This window comes from Capricornis sumatraensis, chromosome 2, assembly GCF_032405125.1.
Source record: "Capricornis sumatraensis isolate serow.1 chromosome 2, serow.2, whole genome shotgun sequence".
Classification (NCBI taxonomy): Eukaryota; Metazoa; Chordata; class Mammalia; order Artiodactyla; family Bovidae; genus Capricornis; species Capricornis sumatraensis.
Window position 1 is genome coordinate 141,469,959 of NC_091070.1, and position 17,489 is coordinate 141,487,447.

Sequence of the window (17,489 nt, forward strand, 5' to 3'; positions counted from 1 at the left end):
AATATCATCCCTGCACTGGAGTCTTAGAGGAAGAATTTGCTTTTAAGGAAAGTTGGTGTATCTGAATTCACTATGTTGAGACACAGGTAAAATATAGGATCTGGTTCTCTGTCCTTCTTGTGGTAGGAAGAGAGCTATCATTAAGCATAACCTGCTTCTTTTTCTGCTTTGAACATATCCAGCTCTTGAGTTCATAGACAGTCTCTTTCTATCAAAAGGAGAAAGAACATGAAAGAAATGTGTTTTATTTATTTTGCGTCTATGGTATATATTTTATTTTAGATTTGTGTTCTGTTTATTCTGGCTCAAGAGCCTTGTCTTTCAAAACTTGGTGAATAATGTTTTTAATCAGATTGTGCAACCCACAGTTAAATCTCACAGTTAAATATAACTTAAGAAATGTCATATATTTTTAATTCCCAATAACATTTTTATCTTAAGTTATTGTTGCCTGTACTTTTATTATATTTGGGATAAAATATTTTATAACATTAAGTTAATTAACCAAACTGGATGACCACTATATTGCTTTTCTGACATGCAATAACTTAAATATACTTTTATGTCCTGTGATTTAATTTATGCTCTCAGAATTTCCTTCACTCATATTAATTGCTTTACAGAAAACAAATGATATTGTATAACTCTGTGAGCTAAAAAAGAAATAGCAAGACACAAAACAAATAGTTCAGTTTAGTTCAGTTGCTCAGTTGTGTCTGACTCTTTGCGACCCCATGAATCGCAGCACCGCAGGCCTCCCTGTCCATCACCAACTCCTGGAGTTCACTCAGACTCACGTCCATCGAGTCGGTGATGCCATCCAGCCGTCTCATCCTCTGTCGTCCCCTTCTCCTCCTGCCCCCAATCCTTCCCAGCATCAGAGTCTTTTCCAATGAGTCAACTCTTTGCATGAGGTGTCCAAAGTACTGGAGCTTCAGCTTTAGCATCATTCCTTCCAAAGAAATCCCAGGGTTGATCTCCTTCAGAATGGACTGGTTGGATCTCCTTACAGTCCAAGGGACCCTCAAGAGTCTTCTCCAACACCACAGTTCAAAAGCATCAATTCTTTGGCATTGTGCCTTCTTCACAGTCCAACTCTCACATCCATACATGACCACAGGAAAAACCATAGCCTTGACTAGATGGACCTTAGTTGGCAAAGTAAACAAATATTAGTTAAAGGCAAAGACTTTGAAAATATGGCTAAAGATCTGAATTCATTTATATTGCAACTCTGTGATATATTAGCATTGCTTAATTACTCAAAATCTTAGATGATGAAATTTCATGAAATTGCTTGAGAATTAAGATGGATAGTATACATATAAATATATATCATATATATCATATATTGCTTAATATAGTACATAGGAGCACAACAAATTTTAACTATTTTATTAAACTCCCAAAAGTATAGCATTCATTCATTTAAATGTATTGCCATTTCTTTATGGAAATAACAAGAAGTTAAGAGCAGACAAAATACTGTACTGTCATAGAGCTTCCATTTTAAAAGAAATGGATCGATTTTAACTTGATTTGAAAAAATCCTATAGTACAAGACTTTTAGTATTTCTAATCTACACTTAAATATATAGCAACAACAATAACCAAAAATAACATAGTATTATACACAAGGTCATTGTCATAGAAATATCATGTCTGCTGGAAATAATAATTATGGAAATAGTTTTGCCTTTGTATTCTACATTTTGCTTTGAAGAAATAAGTATATTGTACTGAGAGCAAAAAATGATTTAAGTGAAAGGTAAAACACTGTCATAAAAGAATGAGGATTTTATAGCAGTTATTTTATAATATTAGATTACTTGACTGTATATGACTTTGCACATTGGTGAAGAGTATTGAAACCTTTAAATCCCATAAAAATGAGATGCAATTAAATTCAGTTATAAAGTCCAGATTATTTATAGGTTATTTTTTGTTGTTGTTGTTCCATAGTGATTTAAATGAGGCTTCCTTGTTAAACTCTGTACTATCCATATACATGAATACAATGCTTTTCTTAAATACTGTTTGAGAATGGAAAACTCCGTTTACATCCAGCATCTAGACTTGCTGATGTATCCTTGCTCTTTTAATTGTTTCTAAATTGCGACTAATCATGAGCAAGCAGAAATGGCTTGAGCTCTAAAGACTTGATAAAGGTAATTATTCTAAGTAGAAAGCCAGTTTTTCTCCCAGTGAAGGGTCTGCTTGCAATAATCATTCTTTTAGCTTGTTCCAACCTAACCAGGGATCAAATTAAATGATATCTGAAATCCTTTGTGATTAAACACAGATTAATGTATGAATAAATAGTTACTTTGTTATTATTTGTTATTTGTGTATTAGATTATGTCCTTTCTACATCAAAATAGTATACTTCTATGTCTTATGAGTAACATAATCTATAATATATTTCTTATGTTAATTATTACTGATGTTTAATCAATGTTACTGTGTAATTATTTGAACTGGCACTTTTAAAAAAATTATTTTGTTGAAATATAGCTGATTTACAATGCTGTGTTAATTTCTGCTGTACAACAAAGTGATTCAGTTACACACACATATACATTCTTTGTCATGTTTTTTTCCATTATAGTTTATCAAGGGATACTGAGTATCAGTGCAGTTCAGTCACTCAGTCATGTCCAACTCTTTGTGACCCCATGGACTGCAGCATGCCAGGCTTCCCTGTCCATCACCAGCTCCTGGAGCTTGCTCAAACTCATGTCCATTGAGTTGGTGATGCCATCCAAACATCTCATCCTCTGTCATCCCCTTCTCTTCCCTCTTTCAATCTTTCCCAGCATCAGGGTCTTTCCCAATGAGTCAATTCTTCACATCAGGTGGCCAAAGTATTGGAGTTCGGCTTCAGCATCAGTCCTTCCAATGAATATTCAGGACTGATTTCCTGTAAGATGGATTGGTTTGATCTTGCCATCCAAGGGATTCTCAAGAGTCTTCTCCAGCACCACTTTTCAAAAGTATCAGTTCCTCAGTGCTCAACTTTCTTTATAGTCCAACTTGTGGTTCAGCTGGGAAAGAATCCGCTTGCAATGTGGGAGACTTCGGTTTGATCCGTGGGTTGGGAAGATCCCCTGGAGAAGAGAAAGGCTGCCCACTCCAGTGTTCTGGTCTGGAGAATTCCATGGAGTATATAATCACAAAGAGTCAGACACAACTGAGTGACTTTCACTTTCATATTGAGTATAGTTCCCCGTGAATAGGAACTTACTAGTATCATTATGGAAATATACAGTATTTGCTTTTTCAGTGATGTAAATCAATGTATATCAATGAATATAATGATTGCGTATGGGCCTATATTGTTTTTCTTTTTACTCTGTGCATGCATGTGTGCTAAGTTGCTTCACTCATGTCTGACTCTGCGATCCTATGGATTGTAGCCCTCCAAGCTCCTCTGCCCATGGGATTCTCCAGGCAACAATTCTGGAGTGTGTTGCTATCTCCTTCTCCAAGGGATCTTCCCAATCCAGGGATCGAAACTGTCTCTTACATCTCCTGCATTGGCAGGCAGATTCTTTACCACTAGCGTCACCTGGGATACTCTTTTAGTCTACAAGTAGCAATTTATTATGGCATGCAAAAATTAAATTAATTAGCAACTGATTTAATTGCTAATTTAAAAAGACACACAAGATTAAAAGCTAGATTAAAAAAATGTGTCTTTGACATATGTTAAATTTGATTTTCATCTATCTTTATATACCATTTTTATATAAAACATGTTAAAAAGTATTTAGACGTGTGCAATTTATAGATAAAGATTGGTGACTCAAGTTAAGAATCTTATTAGCAGTATATTCCTATGTACAAAGTAAGACTTTAAATTTTTTTTTTTGAAAGAAAATATTCTGTTTTTCTATTCGATTAGGGTCCACAAGGAAAGCCAGGGCTTGCAGGACTTCCTGGTGCTGATGGGCCTCCTGTAAGTAGTAGTTACCTGGTCATTAAACTTTCCATATTTCATTTTCATAAATAGATTTTACATGTGTTTTAGAAGTGATTGTATGAATTCAGTAATAAAAGCAAATTGAGCCAGTAATTAAACATTGATCTCTCTAAAATTCTATCTAATCATGTAGTTTCCATACTGCAAAATCTTTAAAGAGCTCCCTGTGGTCTTAGGACCACTCTCTGCCAGAATCTCGTATTTTCCTACCTCTCACTTTTCTCTTAGTAGGCTCTACATTTTCTATTGCTATACATTTTGTTATGTCCTTTTCTTTTCATAGACAATACTTTTCTATCTTCTCTTCCTTTTCAAAGAACATGTTTCTTGAGAGTCCAGGTGATATTCCTCATCTTTTGTAAGTTTCCTCAGACACCTTACATGAAAATTCATCTGTGTTCAGGGATTCCTTACTTTTCTACAAATATAGCAATGTTTATTATATCTTATCATATAGCAATAAACTATGTAATCATGTAATATCCATGGTTGTTATTTGAAAATCTTTGTTATTTATGCTTCCTTTTTTTTCTCTTGAAACTACTTACTCAGAACTAAGGTCTAAAAATTTTCATCCTGTTATTGCTTGTTTTCATTGAGTAGATTTGTTGTGGAGCTGTGCATTTTTATTTACCAACTCTCAGTAACTTGATTAAAAACACCATTGGTGTTTATGATGTTGCTGTGTTTTAAATGTCCCATTGATGTTCTTAGTTGCCTTGTAAAGATGTGAGTATAATTATTTAATCAATATGCAAATAGAAGTTAGACTGAAACATTTTTATTTAAGACTAATTGAGACTGGGGTCAAATTGTTCATGAATAATATACATGTTTTATGTGCTTTTCCCAAACTCTCTCTCAAGTTCATTATGTCATTAGTGAAATTTGCACTTATGAAATTATGAATTATGAAATATAAACTTATGTTTCTTTCCAAATGCTAGTTTCCAATATTATTTAAAATTATATAGAGTGATGGAAAATATTTAATATATTTTGAAACATAAAGAGTAAAACCTCAACATATGGAAAAAAGGAAACAATTTCATATTATATATTACCATTAATATTGAATCTCATCAGTATATATTTTTGACAAATGTAGGGTCATCCTGGAAAAGAAGGCCAGTCTGGAGAAAAAGGTTCTCTGGTATGTCACAAAGTATTATTTAAATGTTCTGTCACCTTATCTCCCAGAGAAAATGCCTTGCTTTGTTCATTTCTATGAGATACATATTTTTATATATATATATTTCTTTGATCATTTAGGGGTATGAATATTAGAAAATAAGTAGTGAAAAATAGTTACTCTCCACCTGTAATATGTATTTACTTTCAAAAGAATGTTTGCTAACTTTTAGGTATAAATCATGTCTCTAAAGTAACTTTTAATTTAGGGAATAAAAAAAGATATGTCTTAGTTAGATAACTTTTAATTCTGTATTGGCAATTTGATTAATTAGATCAATTAGACTATCATTCTCGGTTAAAAAAAAAAATTCCCATGATCAGAAATACATTCACATTCTGCATATATATTATATGTGGAATACATGATCATAAATAATAGTAATGAAATTGGACAAGAACTACTGAATATTGTTAAAATGTTTATGTCAGTTGAATTTGATCTATATTTATTACTTTCTGATAATCTTTACATAAGATGGGAATTGAAAGAGAAACAGTTATCAAAATATCTAAATAAAATGTCAAAATTAAAGCTTATTCAACCTTAATACTACTTTTGGATTACAGTAGCAGGGTAAGATCATTTTTATTTAGAATTGGTAATTTTAGATTCTTATTAAAATAGTCAGCATTACTATTGCATATTATATATTATTTCTTTTAGATAGAGTAATGAAATGAAGCCAGTTGTGGAATATATATAATTTTGATCATTTTCTTGATGTAAATGCTATAAACTTAATGCCATTTTTTGGTTAGAAATTATTTATCCTTTTGGTTAATCTATAGCTGTTTTTTATAGACACAAGGACATCAAATTTTTTTCAATCTTAGAAGTTATTAATTATTAATATATGATATTTATATTGCTTCATATATTTGTGACATTTATCTTACTTTAACATGAATATATATGTTTGTTCATCATATCTGACTTTAGATACAAATGATAAGCTACCAAATAAATTTTTACCAAAAGTGGAAAAAAATCATCTTCTTAGAGATTATTTGGTAAAACTGTAGTATGTGAGTGAGGGACACTTTCAGTGCATTATGTATTTAAATTGCATTGGGTCTTTTACAGGGCCCTCCTGGTCCACAGGGTCCCATTGGCTACCCTGGTCCCCGAGGAGTAAAGGTAAATAATATTATATTATCCACATTATTTAATTTCAATGTAAAATATTATAGTCATTTAATTCTTCTAATTTATTCCATAGGGAGCAGATGGTGTCAGAGGTCTCAAGGGCTCTAAAGGTGAAAAGGTAAAACATAATTTATTTAGGTGATTTTAATTGCTATTGTGTAAAAAATTAAATTTATTCAACAGATATTTCATTTCTCAAATATATTGAATGATTACTTATATAGCACACAATGCAAGTCTAATAATTTTGTACTCAGTGTCCTGGAAACTTTAAAAGAAAAGTTTTATATCCTTGGGTGAGGATGAAATTATAGAAGAAAAATAAAGGTATATCATATATAAAATCAATTCTACTAAAGTTTTTTTTTTTTTACATGTCTTTAACTTTTCTAAATTATAAGATTGACCATATGATTGTATTTGTTAAGACTGGATTGGATCTAGTTATATGCATAACAGAGGAATATTTATTCCCTTTTTTCTCTACTAAAATTTTCATTCTTCATAAATTGAAATAAAGTACAAAATAGAAATTAATTGTTGGAAGAAGTCTTTGTATGTGATAATGCGTGCATAGCAAAAGCTTAAATGAGAAGGAAATAAAGAGTAAAACCAGATAAATGTGAATGAAAGAATATGCACTCTTTTAAAGGATGCTTATAATTTAATTTGATGAAGAAAACAAAATTGAGATTTTTTTCATTAAATGGGCTCCCTGGTGGGAGAAATGTTTAAGATAAATGTAGACCTCCCACATCCTCAATGATTATGTTGAAATGGAATGACACTACTCAGAACTGGTACTGCATTAATTCTTACTTTATTAAATTTTATAACACAAAGTACAGTGTTAAGGGAATTTCATGAGAAATATATGGAACATACATTTTTATTTCAAGGATAACTGTTTATTCCTACAGTCATAACATTATTAAAAGCACCTTGAATGGATTTGATATCAGTAAGGAATAAATGACAAGAAGGGATGTATTTATTATATATGTTATATTTTATTTCCTGAAAAAAATAAATAGGTAACATACTGAGACATTGTCAAAGTATGTGACTATATTGTCAAGTCTACTGTGTGAAAATATGTCATGTGTTTTAAATTAACTCAGCTACTTTGATTAGAATCCTAATTCATCTTTATCATCTCAGTTGAACTTCAGGGTATAGTGTCTTACTGAGCTGACAGCAGAGTGATGGCTTAGACAATGTTGAACTTGCAATTATTTGCAAGTAGCCTAGGCGAAAAAAAAAAAACATTATATATATATATATATGTGTGTATATATATATATATATATATATATATATATATATAGTCTCAGTTTAGAACTTAGAATCTCAGTTTTTGTTGGTAATACATTTAAATATCAATTCAAATTTTTTCCCAGAATTAGTGCCCACCAAGAATTTTTAGGGAAGGCAGTATTTATATGAAAGGCATATAATTGGAGTGGGAAAGTTGTGAACTTTTTGGAAGGAGGGGTAGTGGCAAATGAAAAGGAAAAGAAAATTATAGATGATGAGATATTTGTGAGAAGAAACATACTCAGGGGAAAAAAAATGTATATTGGTTATATGTAGGAAAAATTTGATATTATTGGTTATTTTGAGTGGCATATGGTTTCAGAAGAAACAAGTAGATATATAGAGAAAGAATTAATATTTTTAATTGGGAATTAAACATTCTGATTTCTGATTATAGCACTCATAGCAAAGCTGTAAAGTTAACTTGTAAAGTTAGGTTGCTTACTTTCCCTGAGCATTATTTTAAGTCTGTAAAATGAGGACCTCATCCTAAAAAATCTCTAAGATATCAGTTGTACCTTTCATTCCATATCATATATTAACCTAGTAATATATTGTTTACCTAGATTTAGAGAAATTTTGTATAAATTTTAATGGAAACTTTTTATAATAAGAATTCTTCCTATTTTCAAACTTTGTAAAGAACTATGAAATCCTAGTTAATTTTAATGTACACTATTTGTTTTTCTGAATATATATTATAATCAACCATTTATCTCAAAAGAGATGAGGAAGGAAATTGAAACTATTTTCTTTTTACAAATAGCAGTATTAATTAACAAAGCTGAATTACCAAGTTAATGCCCTAACTAGAATAAAATTCTCCACTGTTTAGACTCAGATTTATTCCTCAGTACTTAAGCAACATAACCCAGTCAACCAAGTGGCACAGGTGAATTTTTCACCTGTTTTCTAAAAGCTGTTTCCTCCAGACTAAGTTCAATGCATGAAACAGGGCACTCAAAGCCAGTGAACTGGGACAACCCTGAGGAATGGGATGGGGAGAGAGGTGGGAGGTGGGTTCAGGATGGAAGACACATGTATACCCATGGTTAATTCATGTCAATGTATGGCAAAAAACACTACAATATTGTAAAGTAATTAGCGTCCAATTAAAATAAATGAATTAAATAAAAAATACTAACTAAGATTTGATAATTTAAGGACTGGAAAGCTTAGTAGCTTGAAAGTGCCATTTATTTTAAAAATGTCACTTATTGTAAGGATGTTCTTACTAACTTACTATCTAATTTATTTTTAAATGAATGTATTGAAAACAAAGTTTTGATAGCAGTAGCCTCTACTTCACTATATATTCTCTTAAAATATCTCTCCTTGAAAAAAAAATTAAAAACTATTATTTATTTTAGACATAGAGTGCAGTATTTTTTTAAACTGAACTTGGCAACTGTGTAATTACCTTTCTCTCTAGGGATCAGGTAATGAAGATACCAGTCAATAGGAATTTAAGTGGTCATTTTCAGCTTTTAAGCCTCTGCTATTGCCCAGCTGCATTCAAGGCACTGTATCAAACTTGATTCCTTTTCCAGGTCTTGGCTTCCCAGGTGGCGCTAGTGGTAAAGAAGCTGCCTACCAATGCAGGAGACATAAGAAATGCCAGTTGGATCCCTGGGTCAGGAAGATCCCCTAGAGAAGGGAATGGCAACCTACTCCAGTATTCTTGCCTGAAGAATCCATAGACAGAGGAGCCTGGAGGGCAATAGTCCATGGGGTCACAAAGGGACACAACTGAAGCAACTTAGCCTTTAGCGCTTCCGGGTCTAAATCTCATATATCCTTACTAACCTTATATCTTCTGGACCTTAGCATACATTACCAAAGTCACACTGAGGCAAGGATGATTCCAAATTTACATTTAATAAATATCTGTTATATATCATGATTTTGAGGGTCAGAATATGGTAGGCATTGGAGAGCGAGAGGTTAATTAGCCATGATTCCTTTATCCCATGGACAGAGAAGCCTGGTAGGCTACAGTCCATGGGGTGACAGAGTCGGACACCACTGAGCGACTTCACTTTCACTTGTTTTTCAGCATTTAGTAGAAAGAAAGAGACCTGTGATTATTCCCTGTTTCTCAGACAGGATGTAATGTTATATTAACAAATGATGAGTGTGGCGCATAGGACGAAGAGGTTAATTTTAACAGGCAAAGAATGAGGTCATGGAATACCTCATGGCAATGTTAGTCCCTGGGCCCTGTTCTGACTCTTTGCGACCCCACGGACTGTAGCCCACCAGGATCCTCTGACCATGGAATTTTCCAGGCAAGAATCACTGGAGTGAGTTGCCATTCCCTTCTCCAGGGGATCTTCCTGACCCAGGGATCAAAGCCAGGTCTCCTACATTGCAGGCAGATTCTTTACCGCTTCATAGCAGAATCATGAGCTAAATCCTAAAAGATGACGAAAACCTCACCAAGTAGACAGAGAAAGTAAAATATTTGCAGATGGGTGTGTATGTGGAAGTGGTTAACCAATGCAAGAATTACAAATGGAAATACAGGAAATTCAGCTTTTCTAAAATTCAGTTCCAGTGTGTTAGATGGAAGTAGAAGGGATATTTAAACCAAAGATAAAACTATAGAGGTGAACAAAGCCTCAATCATGAGGGGGATGGCAGCTTATGGTCATCATTAGCACATTGGAATCATTGATTCCAAAAATTGATATGATCAGTTTTGTGTTTGTAAAGGTCATTTCCACAGCAGGATGTAGAAGTGTAGGTATTAATCTTCCTAGCTTTGTTCTCATGCTTGGCCTGACAGGCCTTTTTCTCAAACTCTGCAAGTCATCCATTCTCCAACTACAAATTAAGGTACCAGCTGCTCTGTGAATTCTCCAAGTACCCTTCTCTCCTCAGCACCACCACTACTGGTACCAGCGCAGTACATCATTATCATTATCTTCGTGTCTTTCATCTCTAAACACCCATTCTACTCCGTCTGAGCCAAAATTAATGCAAATTATTGGTAAAACAAAAACTTCAAATTACTCCACAGTGCTCTGAATAATTGCTCAACTAATGCTATTGAATACATGAATGATTATTCCTTAGGAACTTTTTTTTTCTTGAAATTAAGAGACAGTAAAGTTGTTCATGAAGCTGGATATAGTAAAAATGACTAGAAGTATTTTCATAGTCAAAATTTCTCCTCTTTTTGCTAAAGGATGCCCAGTTTTCAGCATCCCTGGTTTGTGCATATGTGCCAATTAGCAATCTCTATTTATGCATAAAGGATAATATTAATTTGCTTGTTCTTCACCTGAAGAGAGGTTGTAATATAGAGAACAAGTTGAACCAGAACACATTTATCTAAAGCACAGGAGACAAGATGAATGAGATAAATATATATAGGTATGTATCAGCAAATTAAAGATAAAGACAATTTATTTGGTCATCCAGGGTTCTTGTAAACCAGTTAATTAAATTTTTACTTCTTTGTTCAAATAACATAGGATACATGTTGTTACAAGAGAATGGTTATTTTCTCCATAAGATAGAGAAGATTTAACGAACACATTTGTGAAAACTTTTCTAGTAACTTAGAGTCATTGCTGCTGCTGCTGCTGCTAAGTCACTTCAGTCGTGTCCAACTCTGTGCGACCCCAGAGACAGCAGCCCACCAGGCTCCCCTGTCCCTGGGATTCTCCAGGCAAGAACACTGGAGTGGGTTGCCATTTCCTTCTCCAATGCATGAAAGTGAAAAATAACTTAGAGTCATTAATTATGGGGAAATGAGAGAATACTGGAAATAAAGGTTTAAAATAGGGAAGAGGAAGTTTCACAAGCAAGATTCATATTTCTCAGAACTATTTTTCCTAATTATCAATACTCATAATGTATATAGCCATATTCTAGATTTATCCAAACAATTGATTAAGTACTTGTTTTATTATTTATACTTTTTAGGGTGAAGATGGTTTTCCAGGATTCAAAGGTGACATGGGTCTCAAAGGTGACAGAGTAAGTAAAAAGAAAATCTGCACTAGTACATGCATGTATGGATGTGTGTGTGCTTATTTCTATATAGTTAAATACTGCAAACAGAATAAATCAAATGTTTGTACTACCTGAGACATTTTTTACTTCTATTTTATTCTGAAGATTAGGTGTCTTAATTTCTGTCGAAATAAAATAGTATTAGTTATTTTTTGGATGCTATGCTAAATATATGTCCCATAGCATATATACACATGCATAATTATATATATATATATGTATAAATACACAAAATATATATTATATATGGTGTTACTGTTTACAGATACTTTATAAATTGATGATCAAATTGCTTTATATAATTAATTCAATAGATTTGTTTTAAATCTTGTTCATATATAATGAGCTATGCCTCCTGGAGACTATATCTGCATCTTTCATGAATTTTCACTTTATAGTTGTCTTGAATTTTTGAGTATCAATATAGTACACCATTTTTCTGTTAGTGAGTATCTTGAAAACAAAAAATTGTCACCTAAAGTAAATTAAATGGTTTATTGGGAAATTTTGTTTTATAACTAACATAATAGTATCTAATGAATGGAATAAAAAAGGCATGGTATAGAATACTGATTTTCTTAAAATGCATATAAAGCCTGTGTCTGGGATGGGAGCAATAGCATACACATTTAGAACCTAATACCTTAAATGTGAAAATAAAGTTTAAAGTCAGGTGAGATATTTTTCTTATGTTCCAATCAGTGATTTCCAAAGTTGCTATCATCTGGGAGGAAAAATTATTTTCCCTCCTACCCTGATAGAGTCTCAGACTGGAGCCCTCTAAAATTACAGAATGACAGAAGACAGATTAATAAGAGATAAGCAAACAGAAGTTTGTCTTGTGTATCATGATTATACATGGGAACACTAAGTGATGAGTAATTGAAGTGTGATTAGAACTTGTGATTGTATATCATTTTAGCAAAGGAACAATAAATTTTGAGGAGGAAAGGACTTTGAGTTTCTAGTGCTTTAAATTGTGGGAAGGCAGATAAATGGAAACTGTTAATGTTATACAAAGGTTAGTTGGAAAGTTTGCTGTATAGATATATTCCTCTGGTGTATAGATATATTCTTCTGGCTCTAGACTAGTAAGGGTCTAGTTACCTCTAGTGACTAATTTTTGTCTTTTCTGATAGAGGGGGTAGGAAAAACACCTTTGCAAATTTGTTCCCTGCTTTTAAGCAAGTACAGGGTGGGTAGATCACGTTTTTTTTAATCTGCTTCTTCTCACTTGCCTTCAGTTCAAAATAATCCTTATGCCAAAGTGGCATATTTTGGGGTAGCATATATTGCCAACCTATAGTATCTAATTTTGATTCTTATTTTCTCTCTCTCTCTGTGACTCAGTGTATTAAAATTAATTTAGTGTGATACATGGTAGCATAGGACTTCTGTAGCTTTTCAAATGTCAGACTGTATTGAGTTGTTTATGTACTAATTGAAAGATTGATGAAGTCAAAGACTTTCCGTCCTCTTTGTCATATATGTGAGTAAACAAACCAAGAGTTGAAGAATATAACTTTCTGATGAACCATAATTTCTGCCATTCAGTCTCAAAGATATTTTAAGTTACCAGAATGCTCTTACTTTGTTATCAGGGAGAAGTTGGTCAAGTAGGTCCAAGAGGAGAGGATGGCCCTGAAGGCCCCAAAGGTCGAGCTGGTCCAACTGGAGACCCCGGTCCTCCTGGTCAAGCAGGAGAGAAGGTGAGTGAACAACTTTAAATTTACAGGTCCTCTTGTATGTGATGTTTGATTGTGATTTTAGGGTGATTTTAATCACTCACGATATAAATCAAGAGTTTTATCGAGTTTCAATTTTTTGAATTTCAATTTCATATCCATATGCTACTTAGAAGTATAATCAGGAGACGGGCGCATTCTCCCTCTTCTACACTTCCTTGTTTCCTTGTCTCTTCTCCCGTTGGCCATGTAGCATCAGCCACTCTTAACACTCTTCTATATTAAAAGTGCAGAATCTGCATGTGATTAATCAAGGATGAAAGAATCAATGAAAGGTGGCCAACTTTTGTTTTGGAGCAAGTTGAATCACCTTTGGCCCTAAAACCAAAATGTTCTTTTCTCAATCTTTCCTCATAAGCATGTATTTTTACACGATACGTGTTTCAAAAGATACTGATATTCAGGCCATACTTTAAGAAGTTTTGATTTTAATCCAGTTTAACTCAGGCATCACCATGTTTTAAAAGTTCCTAAATAATACTAATTTATTGCTTTCATAGCCACTAAGCTATATGCATATGTCAAAAATATTTGTGGCTGTTACATTTAGATATAATATTAGGCAACATTAAAATTATGCCTTCATAGAATATTTAGTGATATTGTAAACATCTTATAGGGCTTCCCTGGTGGCTCAGATGTTAAAGAATCTGTCTACAATGAAGGAAACCCCTGTTCCATCCCTGGGTCAGGAAGATCCACTGGAGAAGGGAATGGCAACCCCCTCCAGTAATGAACCTGAAGTTAAATTAAGTAAAACTAGAAATATTGATGTTAAGTGCTATCCAGTTATGTACACTGAAGGAAATATAAATAATACTTGTCTCTTGGTATAAATCAAACTATTCCTTTTTTTGTAAGTATGTCTAGTCTCCAATTTTTTATATTGAGCATATCATCATTCTATAAATAGGAAAATAGCATGCTGTATAAGAAAATTGTTGTCTCTGCCCTTTACCATCTTGTTCCAGAAAAAAAAAAAAGGGATTATATAGATATTGTGACTAGACAAATAAAAAATCATTTTCTCTTGTTATCATGAGTCATTTCTACAGTTTCAGACTCCTGGTTGCTGTTTGTAAATGGATAAATAATGTCATCGTGTTTAAGCAACAGAGGGAAAAGATGGGGTTCAGGGCATACGGGCTTACAAGACCCATGAACCTTCTGCTTAAAGTGCTCATTTGCCAATAGTTTAAGGATATTCTAGGACCTTCCTCTTTTTGCAACCCCACTGTATTCTGTGTAAGTTGGTCCCACAAACTGTTCTGAGGCATCAGAACTTTACTTCCCAACTAATCATCTTTAGCATTTCATTAGTATTTTCTCTTTTATTGAAGTTGCCTATCACTGTACTGAAAATACAATTTTTCCGTCTGGATTTATTTTTAAATGATTCTAAAATGAATGAATTTGCATTCTAATGTAGTAACATAGACTACAAAATTTTCTGATCATAATTAAGAGAATTTCATTAACCTTGAAATCAGTAGCATAAAGCAAGGTGTGACAACTTACTGTGTCCAAGGTGGCATCATTATGAGTATGCTTCTTAAGGCTTGTTTGAATATTTTTCATGTGAAGACCACTTACCTATGTGAAATTGATCTTGAATCAGACAACTGTTTAGTTCAATATAAGATAGTGAAAGTGAAAGTCGCTCAGTTATGTCTGACCCTTTGTGACTCCATGGACTATATAGTGCATGGAATTCTCCAGGCCAGAATATTGGAATATTGGGTAGCCTTTCCCTTCACCAGGGGATCTTCACAACCCAGGAATTGAACCTAGGACTCCTGCATTGTAAGCAGTTTCTTTACTAGCTGAGCTATCAGGGAACCCCTATCTATAATAACAAAATCATAAACTGTATTCCTAATTTCTTGCCTTGCTTCATCCAGTAAAATATTTATTTTTGTTCATAAAGCCTCCTCATCTTTTAAAGTTTTATAGATAGTAATTTGGACTTGTTTATGTTTTTGTTCTTATTTATTTTGAATGCACATAAGAAATAATGATACTACTTGTCTGTTAATGTTTAAGATTTTGATAAATATTTTATATATTAAACATACTTTCTCAAGATCTTAAGGAAATTGTCTCAGTCAAATTTCACAAACATATATTTTATTCAATCCACTTATTTTAATTTTATTTTCTTTCTATCCAAATTTTTAAATTAATGCTTTGTTCAGGGGGTCAATTTTGTTAGGTTAGCATTTTAAACCTTTTAGCATATGCTATAAGTCTTTGTACTTCACAGTAATTTATCATTATCAGCACTTTCAAACTGAGTGGTAATTTTATTGCACTGGAAGAAAATAGCTACACACTCAAGTTTCCACCTGTAGGAATTAACAGTCCACAAAAATCATTATTTAGCTATGTCTCTCAATATTTGGTATTTATTAACTCAGTTTATTCAGATATTTGAATAAAAGAAGAAACTTTGCTCAAAAATTAAGTCAAATTTCTTAATATAGTTATTTAAGCCTTCCTTTAGTAAAAAAAAGTTAACTTATGATTGCTTACTTTCTATTTACAGTGAGAAATTATATAATTTTTTCAAATAGATTACCTTTAGTTGAAATGGCAAAACCTACATGCAGTTCTAACTACAGCCATTCATTTTAAATAGTATTTAATTTTGATAAAATTTAGGTGAATTCTTTCATTCACAAACAGTCCTAGAATTATCTTTACTCAGGGCTCTATGTCAGGGTTTCCCTGGTAGCTCATCTGGTAAAGAATCTGCCTGCAATGCGGGAGACCTGGGCTCGATTTCTGGGTTGGGAAGCTTCCCTGGAGAAGGGAATGGCTACCCACTTCAGTATTCTGGCCTGGAGAATTCCATGGACTGTATAGTCCATGGGGTCGTAAAGAGTCGGACACGACTGAGTGACTTTCACTATGTCCTTAAGGAAGACACTGTCACTTAGGAGCTTAAGTTACTGAACATCATAGCATTAGTAACATTTTTTTTCCTATTCAAATTAAGAAATGTAATGAAAGTAAAAAATGGAAAAACTTGCAAATCTTGCTTTTATGTGCTCTAATAGACTGAATTCTATTTTGAAGTGATCATTATTATTATTATTTTAACTTTAGGGGAAACTTGGCGTTCCAGGATTACCCGGATATCCAGGAAGACAAGGTCCAAAGGTAAAACAATTAGCTTGATTTTTATAGCTTGTTTATTAGCATTTTGTCGATACATTTAACATTAATCATCTATGGTTACATTTCAGTTTGTAATGTAGAGATGATGAATCCTTAAAATATAATCTTACAAGAGAAAGTCAGATGCCTTTATGGGCACTGAGATTGCAGAGAGTTCAGAGAGCTTATGTGATTTTGGACTGGAGTATTTTAGAGACAGAGGAAGTCATAGTCAGCCAATTCCTTGTAATTGGAATAAGGTCTATTCCAAGGCAGCATTTAATTAATAGATCTAGAAGTTTTAAGTATATGACCAGTGATGGATAATAGCTTTTGATTTCCTGTCTAGTTCCCTAAAGGTTTGAATTACCATTTAATATTTTTTTAAGAGAAAGAATGGCTCTTCTTTCATCCTCTTTATTTTCTCTTATTTCCACAGAATCACTTTCCTAGGGCTACTGTAACAAATAACCACAAACTTCATTATTTAAACAATGGAAATTGATTTTCTTACACTTTTGAAGGCCAGAAATCTAAAATTGAGGTGTCAGCAAGCCCATACTCCCTCCAGAAACCCTGTGGGAAAATCTATCTTGACTTCTTCCATCTTTCTATGGCTGTAGGCATTTTTTGGCTTGTGTGCAATCTCCAACTTCTTCTTCACGTGGCCTTTTTTTCTGTGTCCTTATCTTCTCTTCTTCTTATAAAGGCACTTTTCATTGGATATAAAGACCACCTGAATAATTCAGGATGATCTAATTTCAAGATCCTGAACTAAGTTACATCTATGAAGACCCCTTTCTTCCAAATAAAGTAATATTCACAAACTCCAGAATAGTTGGATATTTGATGTGTCTTTGGGGGGGAGTACTACTCAACTCATGCACTCAATGTACTGAGATTCTATTTTTGACTATGTGAA

General features: G+C 33.1%; 1 protein-coding gene across 3 annotated transcripts in view; it reads left to right on the forward strand.

Moving 5' to 3' along the window:
- The window catches only part of COL11A1 (collagen type XI alpha 1 chain), a 222,876-nt gene that overhangs the window by 107,207 nt on the left and 98,180 nt on the right, over positions 1-17,489 (forward strand). For all 3 annotated transcript variants that reach the window (XM_068964279.1, XM_068964278.1, XM_068964281.1), the window contains 7 exons: positions 3,905-3,958; positions 5,091-5,135; positions 6,261-6,314; positions 6,397-6,441; positions 11,574-11,627; positions 13,265-13,372; positions 16,517-16,570. In XM_068964279.1, the coding sequence (XP_068820380.1) occupies positions 3,905-3,958; positions 5,091-5,135; positions 6,261-6,314; positions 6,397-6,441; positions 11,574-11,627; positions 13,265-13,372; positions 16,517-16,570 (414 nt within the window). The remainder of the gene's footprint in view (positions 1-3,904; positions 3,959-5,090; positions 5,136-6,260; positions 6,315-6,396; positions 6,442-11,573; positions 11,628-13,264; positions 13,373-16,516; positions 16,571-17,489) is intronic.